At 38.0% G+C, this 16,464-nt stretch overlaps 1 protein-coding gene across 1 annotated transcript in view; it reads right to left on the minus strand.

Annotated features, from left to right (window-relative positions):
* Positions 1-2,200: 2,200 nt before the first annotated feature.
* Positions 2,201-16,464, minus strand: part of LOC107593022 (neuropilin-2-like) — a 22,421-nt gene continuing 8,157 nt past the window's right edge. The window contains exons 2-4 of the mRNA XM_016282602.1: positions 13,174-13,348; positions 2,534-2,715; positions 2,201-2,283 (exon numbers count right to left, since the gene is read on the minus strand). Of these exons, the coding sequence (XP_016138088.1) occupies positions 2,201-2,283; positions 2,534-2,715; positions 13,174-13,348 (440 nt within the window). The remainder of the gene's footprint in view (positions 2,284-2,533; positions 2,716-13,173; positions 13,349-16,464) is intronic.

Consider the following 16,464-nt stretch of genomic DNA (forward strand, 5'->3'; position numbering starts at 1 on the left):
TAAAAGTATAAAAGTATTAATTTATTTTTAAAAACTGACCATAAACTTTTGAATGGTACATATATATATATATATACACATTTAAACTTTTTTAACCTGTTAACAAAATTTGTGCTATGCATCAGAGCATGTGCATTACTGACAAATATATATGTTTATAATTGAAAAAATTATTTATATAACACCAAATCAATAAGTCATAAACAAACACACTTACTTCTTCAAATTCATCAAAATTCAGTCAAAAAAAAATCTCTCTTTGTCTTTGAACACGCACACATCCACACACACACTCCCACACATTTTCACATGCATCCTCTGAATATAATGAGATCTTGTTAATGCCATGGCAACTGCGAGTTTTCACACGCCAACGGGTCTCATCATTATTGCTTGTTTATGATTAAAAAAACCTGCAACCTGCCATTGTTATAGTGTTCATCACTGTCTCCGTTCGTACCTCTGCGCAGCGTTAGCCAGGTTGCTATGAAGCTCTCACACTATCAGATCACACTCAACGGATTGTGTCATCACTTCCTCCGTAAAGCGGGAGGTGTGGGGCCTCTGTTCGTGATAAAGCGTTCACGGACATCTCTCAGCATCGGGTGTCCACACTGAGTGAGTTTAGCTTGTCATCCATCTGGTGGATCTCATTAAGGACTTGCTTTTGTGTTTCAGCCCCTCAGAAGCAACTGCCACTCCTCTGTAGATCTGAACCTACCAACTGCAAACTACTAACTACTCATTTCCGACCAATGCCTTCCTTCAACTTCATGACAGTTGCTCTGCACGGCTGTCCCAGTGCACTACTGTGGGGAGCTAAGAGGAAAGACCATCACACATGTTGTGTTAGTAACCCCAGTAACCCCCCCCACACCCCCAGCCGACCTCAGGGGAGGGTAGATCAGGAGTCAATTAAAGAGGCATTCCCGGAATGCTTTCAGAAGGTTGAAAAAGGAACAAGGGATGTCTCCACTCTGTTTATTTTGCCCGCCAGCAGCCGCCTTGATCTGAATTTGTGCCGGTGCGTGTCGACCAGGCTCCGTGAAGGAGAGAGAAATTGTACAGTGTAAGAAGGCACCAGAGGTCAGCTACAGTAAATCTGGCTGCTCAGAGGGCATTCATACATGCAGTAGCAAAAAAACAACCCAAAGTGATTTAACTGCAAAAATGCTATTTTTTAGCAGCAAAAAAAATTTAAAAATAGCAAAATAGTATAATCAAATAATCAAAACAGAATACATTTCAAAGTTATGGCCAGTTGCACAGATCACCAACAACATCAGGGCATCTTACATTTGGAGCGATCAAAGTTTAGAATTGAAGAATTGTTCCTTTTTAATTTGTAAATTAGAAGTGGTCACACCCTACAGGAAGTTTAATTGGAGTTTGAATTAAAACAAAATAAAAAAAAATTAAAATGTAATTGCAGGAAATGCATTCTGTAAAAACAAAAATGTTCCTTCACCCTAGAAGAAATATATAAACTACATTTGTCTATAGACTTTTCAAAATTGTAATACAATATCAATTGACTCATCCATCTACCAATCCATCTATCCACCCATCTTCCATTTATCTACCCCTTTATTTATCCATCCACCTATTCATCCACTCATCCATCCAGACTTCAAGGTTTACTTTCTTACTTTTTACAGCTTTTCTCTCAAAATGTTTAAATGAGACTCAGGGGAAAATGTAAAGGTTACCTAGATAAACTTTGCATTTGTTGTTAAAAATTACAGTTACATGAATTTCAATTCATTTTAATTTTACTTCCTTACATTCACATTCAAATTGCAAGTATGCATCCTGTTTGCTACCTAAATTCGAATTCAATTCAAATGAACGAACTCAACTGCATTTTGAAAGGCATTCAATTCTGAATGATGCATAACCTTGCTATGACCTCCAGCGATAAAATCACTCCAGAGGAAAGGAGCTTATGGTGACCACTACATTTGATCCAATAACCAATCACAGCTTTTCCCTCCAACTCATAAAAGCCATTTGGAACTTGTCATAAATGGTAATCCTGTCTTCCTGCTTCTGAATTCCCCAATCAGAGCCTTTCCCTCCAGTTTACAAAAGCGAATCAACACTTCTACACCACAAGTAATAAAAATGGTGGGCTGTCAATGACACCACGCTGACCAATAGGGACTCTTCCCTCCGACTGACAAAAGCCAATCAGAACTTCTCAGGCAGGTGGGATTTGGCACATAGCAGCCCATGCTGCAAGAAGTGGTGGGTAGTTAAAGGAAGAGGTGAGGTACGTGTTTCCTGTGTGAAAGGAAGAATTTTTTGATACGTGCTAAGAGAGACAGTTGCATCGACACAGAAATCCTGCTTTCTTTACAGGCTCAATGGACTCACATGAACTCTCCCCACAGTGTAAATGCTTTGTTAGTACAAGCGCTTGAACAGAAGACTCTTGCTTTAAGCACACAGGAGAGATGCGTAAACAGCAGGCGAGGCTTTGACACTGCGTTGTTTATGATAAACTACATCCTGCTGGGTAGCATACGCTTACCTGTCTTATAGATTTCATAGCGCAGCGAAAACCCTGCCCCCTGGTGGGCATAGTCGGAGACGAATTTGATGAGCAAAATGGGGCCTGAGGAGATGATCGCAGGAGGTGCGATGTTACTGCAGTGTCTCCCCAACAGATCAGCGTTCTCTGAGTTCCCATCCCGGATCTCAATGAAGTCATACCTATGGAGAAGACCAAACACAGGGACGTTTATACAAGAGGTCAAGGGCATTAGGCAACCATCAAATTGTTCCCATGTTCCCCAAGCTGTGTGACTCTCTAAATGGGAATAGGTACCAGATTGTGTGCTAAAAACACTGTCAGATTTGATCATTCTTTTCATGTTATGGCCAGTAACTGATCAATGAAAAATGGACTTTTACATTTAAGATTACAGTGTTTGTAAATTATTTTATAGCTTTAAGTGATGACAAAGGCAATATAAATATAATAGAGAAAGTGGGCATGTATATTTTCTTGTTTTATTTTTTCCCCTCTTAAGTCTAAAGCTACAAACAGCCTTGCCAGAAGAAATTACAATGGGATTGTGGTTAAAAGGTGTTTGATCTCAATTAACTATGAAACTGTCAATTATACGCGCCTACCAAGCTCTGCCTGGTTACTAAATAGATTTTTCCTCTGAAAAGATTTAAAAAATGAGCTGATATCTCTCTTTTGAAAATGTGAATCAGAGAGTTTCTTTTTAAAATAACACATCAGACAGAAGTGATTCTGAGTCCAGCTGGCAGGCAGCAAGGGTAAAAAGCGCTGCTACTTAGCACAATGCTGTCATGTTAATAAGGCTGAGGTTTATGTAGCTGTACTAGCAGAAGAGCGTGACTCCACACAGCAAGCTGTGCCTCATTTAACCACCAAATCAGCAAGCCTGTGGACCCTCCGAACATCTGTACACTTCAGCGCTAGAGAGTCATTGTCTAAAACACTGCTCCAACTCAAGAGACAAGTGCACAGACAGAGAAATCAATGAGCCTTGAGTTGAAGAATCTATGCTTTCTCTCCTCTGACATATTTATTCAGCATATTCCTAGAGGACAAATGCATTGCTCTGTCATATAGTTTGGGAGACTTAATGGAGTTCCTAGTTATGATTCACTGACTGATGTATCATAGGTTTCTCCTAAAATGTATTAAAGGGGTCATATGATGCTTTTTTAAAGATATTGTATTGTATTTGGTGTAACAGAATATGTTGACATGGTTTAATGTTCAAAAAACACATTATTTTTCAAATACTGTACATTATTGTAGGTCCTCTATGCCCTGCCTCTCTCAAACGCTTCATTTTCTACAAAGTCCCTCCTTCCGACAAGCGCAGTCTGCTCTGATTGGCCAGCTGACCCAGTGCATTGTGATTGGCCGAACACCGCAAGCACTCGTCGGAAATGTAACGCCCCTTACCATAAACGCAAGCTACATCTTTCAAAATAAATGTAAAGACAGAGTCTCAGACACAAACTCCGCATTTGAACAGTCAATAGCAAATACTTAAACTAATAACAAAACAGTAGCTAATTCTGAATTACCTCCTCTCCTAGGTTCACGAAACGATCGTCCATAAAATACATTGCTGTTCTGTTGTAAGTAATCTTAAATATTCCTAAATGCATCACTTTCGGAAGGCCAAATAAAGTGCTTTTGCTTTCTCCTAGAAACACACAGCATCTCCCTGACATGCTGCTTCAACACTAACTGCGGTTACTGAAAACACGCCTTCTTTCTTTGCATGAACATTTGGGTGGCATTATGCTAATATTTCCACATAGTGAGGTAGATATGTGGGGGCGTGTTAGAACGAGCCGTTTTAGGGGGCGTGGCAGAGTCTTAACTTTGATAAAGAATATCTCTTTGGTTTTGAGACTTTAGTCTTTGCAACTTCAGGGATCTTATCTATGCACAAACAGCTTGTAACACTCCAAAGAAAAAGGAAAACTTGAAATCGCATCATATGACCCCTTTAAAAGGCATAAAAACACTCTTATTCTCACCAGTGTAGCATTTACTTCACCAAAAATACAGTAAACATTATTGTTGTGAAATATCACAACAATTTAAAATAACTGTTTTCTATTTGAATATATTTTATAATGTAATTTGTTCTGTGATGGTAAAGCTGATTTTTGTTGTTGTTGGTAAGACAGTGATGCATTTGTTAAGAATAGAAATTTTAAAAGAACAGCATGTTATTACATGAAGTGGAATTGACTGAATTCAACAGGCTCAGAAATTAAGTGTTCTTCCATCCTGGTGCATAATTTACATATAAATTCTTTAAATGTATCAAATTCATATTTCTACAGCCTGCAGAGCCTACAGACTTAAAGAATTAAACTTCTTTAAACTTTCAGCATTCAAAGTTTGTCTTGAGCACACTAACATCTTAATTCCTTCAACCCTGTCTGTTTGTCTTGTATTTGTCAGGTCCTGGGATTCATAGATTCTGTAAGAGTAAAGAAGGATCTCAGGCACCAGACACCCTCTGATCAAACATTTGTATAGCCCTCCTCAGTGCCTTTGAAAACATCCCACCTCAACCCGCACTTCTGTCTCTTTCCTCAAAATGACAGGACACTCTGTGATAAAGGATGAAAACATGACAGCCAGAGAGATGAAAGTACAGAATAACCATCTGACAGACACCAGCAGCTGCCTTTAACCAGCCTTAAACACACACAAACACTCTCAAATCAACTCTCATACACACACACTATTCTGTTCTCTTTTGAACTTTTAGATGCTTTTCATTTCAAATCAGTACAGAGTTAAATGTTACTCTCACTTTTTCTGATTCATCACAGTCACCAATGAACTAAGACATAAACCCTTCTACAAAAACAGCATTCACCTAACACTAAGAACACATGCTGTGTGAGACCATTACAGTCACATGGCCAGCAAACAACAACACAAACACGGGCTTGTATTTTTTTTGTGGATGTGTGGGTAATTAGATTTTCATGGATTTTATTACTGAATGCTGTTCCTATGGTGAATCTGTTTGGGGTAAGAATGCTGGCATTGTTGATCGACCCCCAAAAATGTGATCATTCTATGTAAACCCAACAGATTTTTGGGTCAAAGACTAATTCTGTTGTACATTTTTCTACTTGTTTTTCTTCCTTCCTTTTCACTCTTACTTTACACCAGCAAATTAGGGTAAACACAGGCTTTGGCACCCTGGGTTTGTGTATGTGTGTGTGTGTTTGACTTGACCACAGCAGAGTAAGTATCTGCAGATGTACCCATCCTCCACCATCAGAGCCGCATGTTAATTGCATTTCACGCGTTGTATCTATGAGCCAGGACACTTTTTCACACCTGCACAAACCTATCAAGCATCAGACGTCCCCTGCAGATACAGGCATCTAACACAAATGCACACATTTTTGTTGACACAATGTTGAGTCTATTTTGTGTCTGACAACAACATACTGCAAATGAGTGTCAGATATTGAGTTATTATTAAAAGTGAAGGTCATTTTTTGCACCAATAGTGTTTTTTTCTTTAGTGGATCACAGGACACCTTGAACAAAACCTCAAACAATTCTGGCTCTTTATTACAAAAATCAAATCAACATTACATACAAAAGTAGGTTTAAACAATTCAAATATATCCTAATGTACAGTGTGGAAAAATAATATTCATTTTGAACTTCTTACAAATGACATTTTTACTGCTGTTTCTTCTTAGTTACTATACTGTTTCTTCTTTAAAAAATCTATAGCCTAATAATATGGTACTACTATATTGTAAGCTAAATATATGCTATATATAAATGCTATTAATTATAAAAGGGATGACAACATATTTCTAATTTAGCTTTGTTATTGATATCACAAAATGTGTGCCCAATCAAATTCTATGGTATTTTGCTACAAGTTCATTTGTGACTTGGAAGCTAATCAAACTAGACAGATGCCAACATGGCTAGGTTGTGTGATGCATTCTCATCCTTTAAAAATGTGGGGGAAAAAGACTAAATTAAAACAATCCAAACTACATCCAATAAGAGTGGCATTTTGTATTGTGTTGAGTCTTCACCAAGTTCATTTGTGACTTGGAAGCTAATCAAACTAGACAGATGCCAACATGGCTAGGTTGTGTGATGCATTCTCATCCTTTAAAAATGTGGGGGAAAAAGACTAAATTAAAACACAATCCAAACTACATCCAATAAGAGTGGCATTTTGTATTGTGTTGAGTCTTCATTTGATATTCAGAGCAAATCTGGGACTTAATGGGCAAAACCAGTTATAAAACCATAAATTCTCTGCTAGAGCATGTTTTAAATAATTGGCTTGATAGATTAAATAATGCTCCACTGGATTTTATTTGGATTTTCATGTAATCACTTTTCATAAAAAAACACTTATTAGCCATTCAACTACACTAACTTGTACATATACTTGACAGCTACAGGTCAGCAACCTTTTCTAAACCCACAACGACACCAAGAATAAAATATATTCAAAAGATATGTGTGTACATTTTGACAATGAATTTTTAAATATGTTTCAGTTCTAGATGAATACATTCAGATGTACTGCAGGTGAAAGACTCACCCCTTTGACTGAAAGTAAATAATCACAGGCTTTGCCTAAAAACCTCAATCTTACCCAGTGGAAGAATTAAACTACTGAAAGTGCCTCTAAAATATTAACTGCTTGTTCGAGAGCATTCCCAGACCGTGCTCAAATCGACCACTTATTTGGTCATAAAACCAGGAAAGGTATGAAGAAAGGAATAGAGGTAGAGTTGTTACTGCAATCTGAAATATCAGAGAGCAATCTGGAATGAAGGCTACTGAACCTAATAAAGAATGAACATCTTCTGTTATATACCCAGTTTTAATTGACCACTTTATAATGCTGTTTTATGCTGTCATTCTCATATCTGCCCTGTAAGTGTATAGCAAGCCAATAATTGTCATAACAGATATGCCTGTACTCTGAGAATGATGGGATATGTGTGGGAGACCTGCGTGACCCCCTTGAGTCCTGTCCGGTTTCACACTATCCATCGATTTTTCATTACAAGCGGAAAAGTCGCATTGATCAGAAGGACCCCTGGGGAGCCGCATGGAGTGATGATATCATCCGCTACTGTTGAACTCATCGAGAAATCTAGATATAAATCTACGGATAAAGCCCCACGCCAAGAGACAGTGGGGGAAACTGCGGTGTAAAATTGTTCCTTTCATAGACGTTCAACGTCAGTCATGAGCAACTAAGAGGCTAGTCTGTACACACAGGGCTAACGTACTGTAGTATCACTACCGTCCCCTGTGAGGTTACTACAGAAACAAAGGCAGCTGTCTCCGCTCCCCAGCTGGAGACGGTGGGGTGTCCCGGGGTCTGTGATCACTTGTTGTAGTAAGAGTGTGAAGTGTGCCACTGTAAATGTACTCTGAAACACTTGTGTAGTGGGTTTGTAAAAAAAATAAAATAAAATAATAATAAAAATATGATAACAAAATCAAGAAATTAATGCATCAATATTATAAATCTAGCTGATATGATTGTTTTACTATTATTGTATGTAAACTGATAAATGGCAGATTTATAAAATAAAAAATACAACACAACTAAAACCAAAAAATTGAATATATACAGTATATACAGTATATATATATATATAAAACATGTCAAATGTTGATTCCACAGTCTGGAAGCCTTGGGAATGTTATCACTGAATTAATAAAATCCCCGGGATGGAGGAGAACAGAACATACATTCCTTGTGTATTAATATGGTGATTAGATGATGTCAAAAACTGGAATACTGTGCCAGAGGGCGGAAAAGAAAGTGTAAAGAGTGGGGAAGGAGAAAAACAGATAAAGATGAAAGAGGGATAGAGTAAGAGAGTGGTAAAGGAGATAGAGAGAACCATGACTTCAACCTGCCCAACCCTGTTTCTTTACCAATGTCATTCAGTCGAGCAGCTTTGCTGATTGCATTACAGATATATCATGATAAATCAACACATGCTTATTATATTTATTCCACAATAACCTATTTATAACTTTTAGGAGCGGGGCACATCTGATGCTGTGCCAAGAAGTCGTGGAACAATCCGGTGAATTCGAATGAAGCATGTGAAACCGGTGTCTATCGTGTAAGCACTGAGCTGGACCTGTAAACTTTGATAGATTTACTTTTTTTTCTTTTGCTTTGCATTGCATCTGGTCATTGTCATCCAACTGATATGCCAGAGTGCTCTGGATTTTATCACACTCTCTGGCAATAGGAGAATAAATGGTGCACTTCTCTCCTCTCATCTTTTTCTACTCATCCTTTTCTTGACCTAATGGCTGTGTTCCAAAACAATTTAAAGATGAGCTACAGACACAAGGTCTGTTCCAAAAGGTAGGCAGGATAATTAGTGCACTTATGATGCTGACTACAGTCAGCTCACTTTATCTCGGAAAACAATTGTACTGTCCTCTAAAATATCTTCTTTTGTCCAAATTCCTAGGTATCACTGCATGTATCCATAACAGAAAAGGCACTGCGATAATAATTCATATCTATCTATTATATCTAAAATATACCTAAAATACATTTAATACAATAAGAATGATTTAATAAGTAATAAATATAATACATAATACAACAACAACTTTTGTTAAAGTTACAAAGTCTTAAAAGCATTGATGATAATAAATCAGTTTTTATTGTATATTGTGTGCTCTTTATTGCAATGCTTATTAGAGTATCACAATGTTGGCTTAGCAACATGCTAACTTCAGATTCTACTAAAATCAGTTGTGAGTTGAGTGTCCCATGCTGCTCTAAACACTGGATGCCTGTCAAGGTTTTGGAAAGAGGTACTGCCTCCAAAGTGGCATCCTTTGCTTTAGTAACAACTGTTTGAGAGCCCACCGTCTCTGCAGAGCACTGGAAAATCTGTGGAGGAAGTGTTTGCAGTGACAGTGGTTGTGGACTGGACTATCAACACTGTTTACTTCATCTATGTGTGATGAGAGAGAGAGAGAGCTGAATAGGGAATGTCGAATAAAGCAATGCTGAGAATGGGCCGTGCCTTGGGAGATGAGTCATTTTAATCAGACACTATGTATGGGGGGGGAAGAAAGAGGGATCAAGTGAGCGGGAAATGGAAGGAGAGAGAAACCAACATTACTGGATCTCATTGTGTTTTGCATGTACCAGGATTTTTAACTAGACTAACCAGTCCTCAGTCAACTAGCTTTACTAGAAAAACAATGTTTGTAAACCAACTTCGAGCCAACCAATGGTTATACTGATCAACCAGCACCAAACTAGCCTAGACCAGTATGGAAATTCATATAAGAGCTGCCTTTTGAAATGGGTGGAGGAGGAGTGAGAATTACAGACCAAGGAGGAAAGAATGGATGAAAAAGGAAGGTTATGACAGAGTTGAAGGAGAAATGGGTTGAAAGATGAAACATAAGGGTGTGGTAGCAGATGAGCAGACTAAACTTCATGAGGTCAAAGGGGAAACCTTGTAGCACAGCCAGGTTTCAGCATGTGTGCATATAAACATCTGTCAGTTAGGACTGAGATGCCTGGATATGATCCCTGAGCTGCATAATCATATCTGACAGGGAAAACGCTTTAGGTTAAATAAATTAAGCCAGGTTGGTGTCCAATGGAAAGATACTGAGCTGTTACTCAGTATCAACATAGATCAAATTAATAGCCTTCCCAAAGTGTCTATACCACAATATGTGTGAAGGGTGAGAGCGTATGATACATACAGCACTAATACTGCACCCACCCATAATAAGAGCTGTTATTAAATGTTATTCTCATCAGAAATTATCAAATGTTAAAATGTTCAAGTCTTCTTCACTCCACCCTGCCCTGGGTCTGTAAGTCTCGACAACACCATTAAACGATCTGTCCTCTTCACAAATATGTGAGCTACGTGACAGTTTTGTCTTGCAAAGCTAAGGCAAGAATCAGAGGTGGCTGTTTAAGCATGTTAATGGATAGATAATTTTACGACTTATTAAAGAAGTGCTTGTGTTTAACTAGGCATTTTCAACTCCCCAACAGAACTCAAAAGTCCCAACTTTGTCCTTAATTCATCTGCCTGGCCAAGGGACAAAAACAACAATCGCTAGAAAAAAAAACAGCAGGGAACAAGTCAGGGAGTTTAAAGAAACAAAAGAGCTAGGGTGATGATTTTAACCGAGAAGAGTCTGGCTTTAAGTTAAACAGAAGAGACTGATGTATAATTTGTGAATTTATGAGGCCTACAGATCAGGCTTAACATTTGATTTCACCATCTTTGTGTACTACACTGAAATCATAGGCTGTAAATAACAATACTTAACCTTTATGTGGTTTAAATGGTCAAAGGGCTTCAAAGAGAGAAAGAGATGTAGAGAACAGGGTCAGGATGAGGATCAGCTTAAAATAACACTTTACAAGAACTTGTAAAAACAAGTTAAAAAATATAAATTTTCAATATATTTTAGATATTTAAATATAATTTAATATAACAACTTATTTAATCAATTAATATGTATTTAATTCATTTTAAAAAAAAATAACAATATATATATATATACAATAAATTAATATTATATTTAATTGCATTAAATATTATAATATATTTTAAACACATATAATCATATATAATCAAAATATAATCATTTATGTTTCTATTTATATTTATAAAATGTTTTTTTTTTTCATAATTTAAACATTAACATAGATTAATGCACATTATAAAAATGTTAGTTCATGATAACTAACATATAACCAACATAGCAATCACACTGCAACACGCTATAAACCACTCAGAGTACCTTAGCAACCACATAACGACAGCCTGGTAACCACCCACAACACCCTAGCATCGTCGTGGTTACTTTGGCACACACAAACAGCACTCACATTGTTTTCAAAAGACATAAAATCTTGACTGAACATTTGTAGCGGAGCAGCAGATGGGAGCGAAGATGGAAGGTAAAAAAAAAAAGAGACATCTGTTTTAAGTCTTAGAACTGGTTGTGTTAAACTGAGAACTACCGGGAAACTGTCCACTTTCCTCTTTTCCAAATGTAGCAATGTGTCTGATTCAATATGGAGTTCTGTATACTAATGGACGCGCAAAGAAATCCCCTGCGGGAGGAAAGCACGGAAAAGGATGTGTGACGTAATGGAACATGCCGCATTTTCTGTCAATCAAGCCAAGGGTGGAGGGAGAAAGAGAGATGAAAATAACAACAGTACTATCCCGTGCACAAACCACTAAGGGGTAAGCAAAGTGCTGGAATGAAACACATATCAGACTTTCCTGTCTCTGTCTTTTGATCTCTCTCTCTCTCTGTTGCTGTGCTCACTGGAAGTGCTCAGTGAAGACACTTTCAACAAAAGCTTCTGAAAAATTAATGCTCCAATTTCAACAAAGGAATGTCAAAAGCCATCCCATAAATCTCTCTTTAAAAACACTTCTATGTATAATTAATAGTTCCAAAATGCCAAAAGGACAAAGGACAATATTCATTGAGAAGAGTGAGAGAAGCTGGAAGTGGCAGGTTGTGACAGGCTTTGTGGCTCTGCTGAGAAGGGTTTGTAAAACATGACTCATGAATGTCAAAGTCTTCACTAGCGACCGCTAATTCCCTCGAATTCGTCCCACTTTACGAATCACGCTTTAAAACAAATACAGTGAAACTCCATGTACCGTTATAATCCTGACCACGTTCCATGCATTTCTACTGCTGTCCAATAGAGGGAGGAGTCAGCGCAGCTGTAGGTGAAACACATGCAGAGCGCAAGCCTGGACGTTTTCATGATTCCCAGAAATGTGTGTCAAAGCTTTGTTTATTGGATATTTAATTAAAGTGAAGAGAGTGTGTGTAATGTGTGTGTGTGTAAGAGCCAGACTCAGCAGGGCATCACAGGATAATAAATGCCAAAAGGACAAAGGACAATATTCATTGAGAAGAGTGAGAGAAGCTGGAAGTGGCAGGTTGTGACAGGCTTTGTGGCTCTGCTGAGAAGGGTTTGTAAAACATGACTCATGAATGTCAAAGTCTTCACTAGCGACCGCTAATTCCCCTCGAATTCGTCCCACTTTACGAATCACGCTTTAAAACAAATACAGTGAAACTCCATGTACCGTTATAATCCTGACCACGTTCCATGCATTTCTACTGCTGTCCAATAGAGGGAGGAGTCAGCGCAGCTGTAGGTGAAACACATGCAGAGCGCAAGCCTGGACGTTTTCATGATTCCCAGAAATGTGTGTCAAAGCTTTGTTTATTGGATATTTAATTAAAGTGAAGAGAGTGTGTGTAATGTGTGTGTGTGTAAGAGCCAGACTCAGCAGGGCATCACAGGAAGGCTCCAATAATCACTAAGCAAGAAACATCAGCAGTCTTTTCTGAATCAACAAGTTTTTTAAAGAAGCATATTAAGCAGCAGAATTAATAAAATACTATTCATTATATAAAAGAAAGTTAACAAGATTGCCTTGTCGCCTCTTGGGTGTATGAAATACAAACTTATCCTCTTTATTTCAGTTTCGTCCTCATCATATGGTTATGAATATATAGTTTCTTTCTACATATATCTTCTTAATCAATCTTCAGCTACATGTAGCCTCAGAACCTTTTCTGCTCACCTGCAGTCCAGTTTCTCCAGCTCAAAGTGCGGGTTGAAGTTTAGGACGATACGCTGGGATGGTTCGGGTGCCGTGATTACCCATCGACAGTTCTGGTGGGGCGGGTACTCCAGCGGGTAACCGGGTGTGGTGATGTATCCTGCGTCACTGGCATCCAAATGCCCACCACATGGCTCTGTGAAGATGAGAGGTGAAATATGATTCAGCTTCACTCAAATTATTCAACTGATCTCTGAAAATGTGTCTGATCACATCAGTTGGTATAACCTAGTGTATTTATATTAACTGAATCATATTAAATACAATTTTGGACTTCAAACCAGTTGATTTAGATGCTACTCAATGGCCATTTTTCAGCTGATTGAAGTGATTCGGTACACATGAATAAATATGACACAGATTCTAATTGAGTGAAAGGAAAAAGCTGACCTCTGCTAGTCAATAAGTGAAGCGGTCATGACTTCACAACTAAAGGCTTTTGTTCTGTGTCCCGATGTTTAATACGAATCAACACAAACTGGGAAAATCAAAGAATCTGCTGTGTCCAGTGTCAAATGTGCTTGTCCCAGCTGTCATCTGGTTTACAACTATATCACTGACAAGCAATCTGCAAACATTAGGACACAATCTTCAACAATATCTTCAGAATAAAAACCACTCTAACACATGACAAGCTATTCAGTGACAGGAAGTGTGTCTGAATGAGGTCAAAGGTCAGCCCAATGCTGCAAGGAGCGCAGTGATCATTCACAAAGATGCTTTTCTGTGTGGAAAGCGCAGAGATAGTGCACTCATTCTCTTTCTCCCCTGCCTGTGTTTACCATTCTCTTCCCGAACAAGCCCTCGGCTCCCACAGCTCAAATAATTGATATGGCTCTCATTCATTATTGCTCTGATCATAGTATTGAGGCACAGCTGTTTAACCTCGGCTAGAGCGCAACAATGTCAGACGCACCGAAGCATTTGAAACATTCTTCTGAATACCTTCTTTGGTTTCTGCAGACATCAGAAAGTCATACAGGCTTGAAACGATATGTGGATAAAAAACGATAAAAAAAAAAAAAATCAGGGTGAACTGTTCCTTTAAAAATAAAACTTCCTTTAAACCGAGAGCACTACAATCAAAATGGCAGTTGAAAGCAGTGTCACCCAAATGTGTAGAACTCAGCAGATCACAGGCGTTCCAATTCTGTGGCGGCAGATTCTGTGTGGTCCTGCTCGTCGTACACCAGCAGTGGCCCAGCAAGGATGGACATACTGTACAGCACACACTTTGCTGCAGTTACTTGAAATTCACAACAAATACACCGCAACCAACATGCACAGAACTGATGTTCTAGCGTCACACATAGTGGCCCAGTGGGGACCCTGGGAAGGAGTTCAGAGGAAGTGAGAGCTTTGATTGACAGTTTGAGGTCTGTGGCTGGTTTCCACAGCGCTTTCTGTGAACAATTACAACTCATCTGTATGGCACACTTGATCTCTCACACTCAGTCACCGACTTTCTCACCGTCGGAAAACAAGATTGATGTGGTAGGATGCGACCTCTTCATACCGTCCAGATTTACACTGCTTTCAAAGGATGCTGCAACTAAACCAGGCAAAATGCATCCTAATTCTGAAACCAGCAGACCACTCACCTTTGCTCTACCACGGTGCCTCATCAAATATTGAATAGGGTTATGAAATCAGGTGATCACAACACAACAGAATTTCAGGTGGTGACATTTGGAAAGTTATGATGACAATGGTGGTGTACAGTGCTGAACTGGATTTAAAACCAAAATAAAACAAAACTTCAGGAAATAACAATAAATAATTTTTTCTTGCACCACCAATCATGAAAAAATAACGCATCTTGCCTCAAAAGGTACCAAATAGCCAAACAACAGCTGAATTTAATAATTTTCTTGAATGTGCAATGTTTTATAGTAGAGATTGGTCCAAACTAAACTAGATGTCTGATATTAAAATATTTATATTTTTATTTATATGATTACATTTAGCATAAATATTTCATTTTTTTAAACAGAAAATATTCTTAAAGTTTTATACATTTTTTAATAGTTAACATTTTTTTAATGGTGGTGCTGCGATGTGCGATCTCTATGTGAGATATGTGATTGTTGTCATATTTCTATAAAAAATGAATGATAAATACGCCTTTCATATGGAATTAAATAGCAAGCACTTTGAGTGTCTTGTTCATCTTATTTATTTTTATATAAAGGCAACAGAACTGAAATTATATCATGTTAATCAACAGCACAGCACATGAGTGAGAATAACGCGATATCTGCCTTTGATCTCGTAGGGATCTGTTCACTTCGAGAGGTCAGAACTGTCCGTCTTGACTGCGCTTATTTCACTCCTCCCCTCACTGCAGCCACCTACTCTTGCCTACATTTCAGGCGAGGCGAGGCAAATCTCAAACAAGCCTATTCTTAACCACTCCTATCCAACCGTGAATCTGCTATGAACAAGAGATGGAGTGGAGGTGCACCACAATAAAACCCCGCCCTTTATTCAATATTCTGTTTCACTTGGAAACACATCACAACACTGAAGTCAGTTGCAACTTCTGGTTCACAGGTACTTTGATATTTATATTTTTCAAGTTATTGAAGTTAGAAATTTCTCTATCATGACCACTAATTCACATACTTTGTCAATACGATAAAAGTGGGTTTTGTTCAAAGTAGCTATTATCCACAGAGATCTTTGGTATGAATTAATATTTTTTGGTAATTCATTAAATATCGCCGACTAAAAAGTAACTAGTAACTAATACTAGTAGTTTTTGAGAGGAGTACTTTGTATTTTTATTTAAGTACTGTTTTGACACCAGTACTTTTACTTGTAATTGAGTATTAGTTCAGCAATGTAACAGTACTTGTACTTAAGTACAAATTTTCGGTACTCTTTCCACCACTGTTGCCGAGTGGTATGCATGATCAGTGTCGGCGCCCCCCTGTATTCTAGTAGGCTCTAACGCTAACTTGCGCAGAAAACTTTCTGCAAGTCAATGACCAAAAGCCCATTACTAGCTTGTGCATGGAAGGATACAAGGAAAAATGTTACAAAGGTTTGAACCCCCTTCCCCCTTTTTTAATACCATAGGGAAAAAAGTGAAAAGTAAAAACAATAAAAAAAAGAAAAGTGTGTCACATTTCACATAACATCCCCTTTAACTCCTGATGGCAGACCCCAGACAGTAGAACACTTTTTTTTATTCATTTTTATTTTCAAACATGTACTATTGCACACTTTTTAGTTAGGTAATTTATATAT

Source organism: Sinocyclocheilus grahami, unplaced genomic scaffold (genome assembly GCF_001515645.1).
Source record: "Sinocyclocheilus grahami isolate Dianchi unplaced genomic scaffold, SAMN03320097.WGS_v1.1 scaffold162.1, whole genome shotgun sequence".
Lineage (NCBI taxonomy): Eukaryota > Metazoa > Chordata > Actinopteri > Cypriniformes > Cyprinidae > Sinocyclocheilus > Sinocyclocheilus grahami.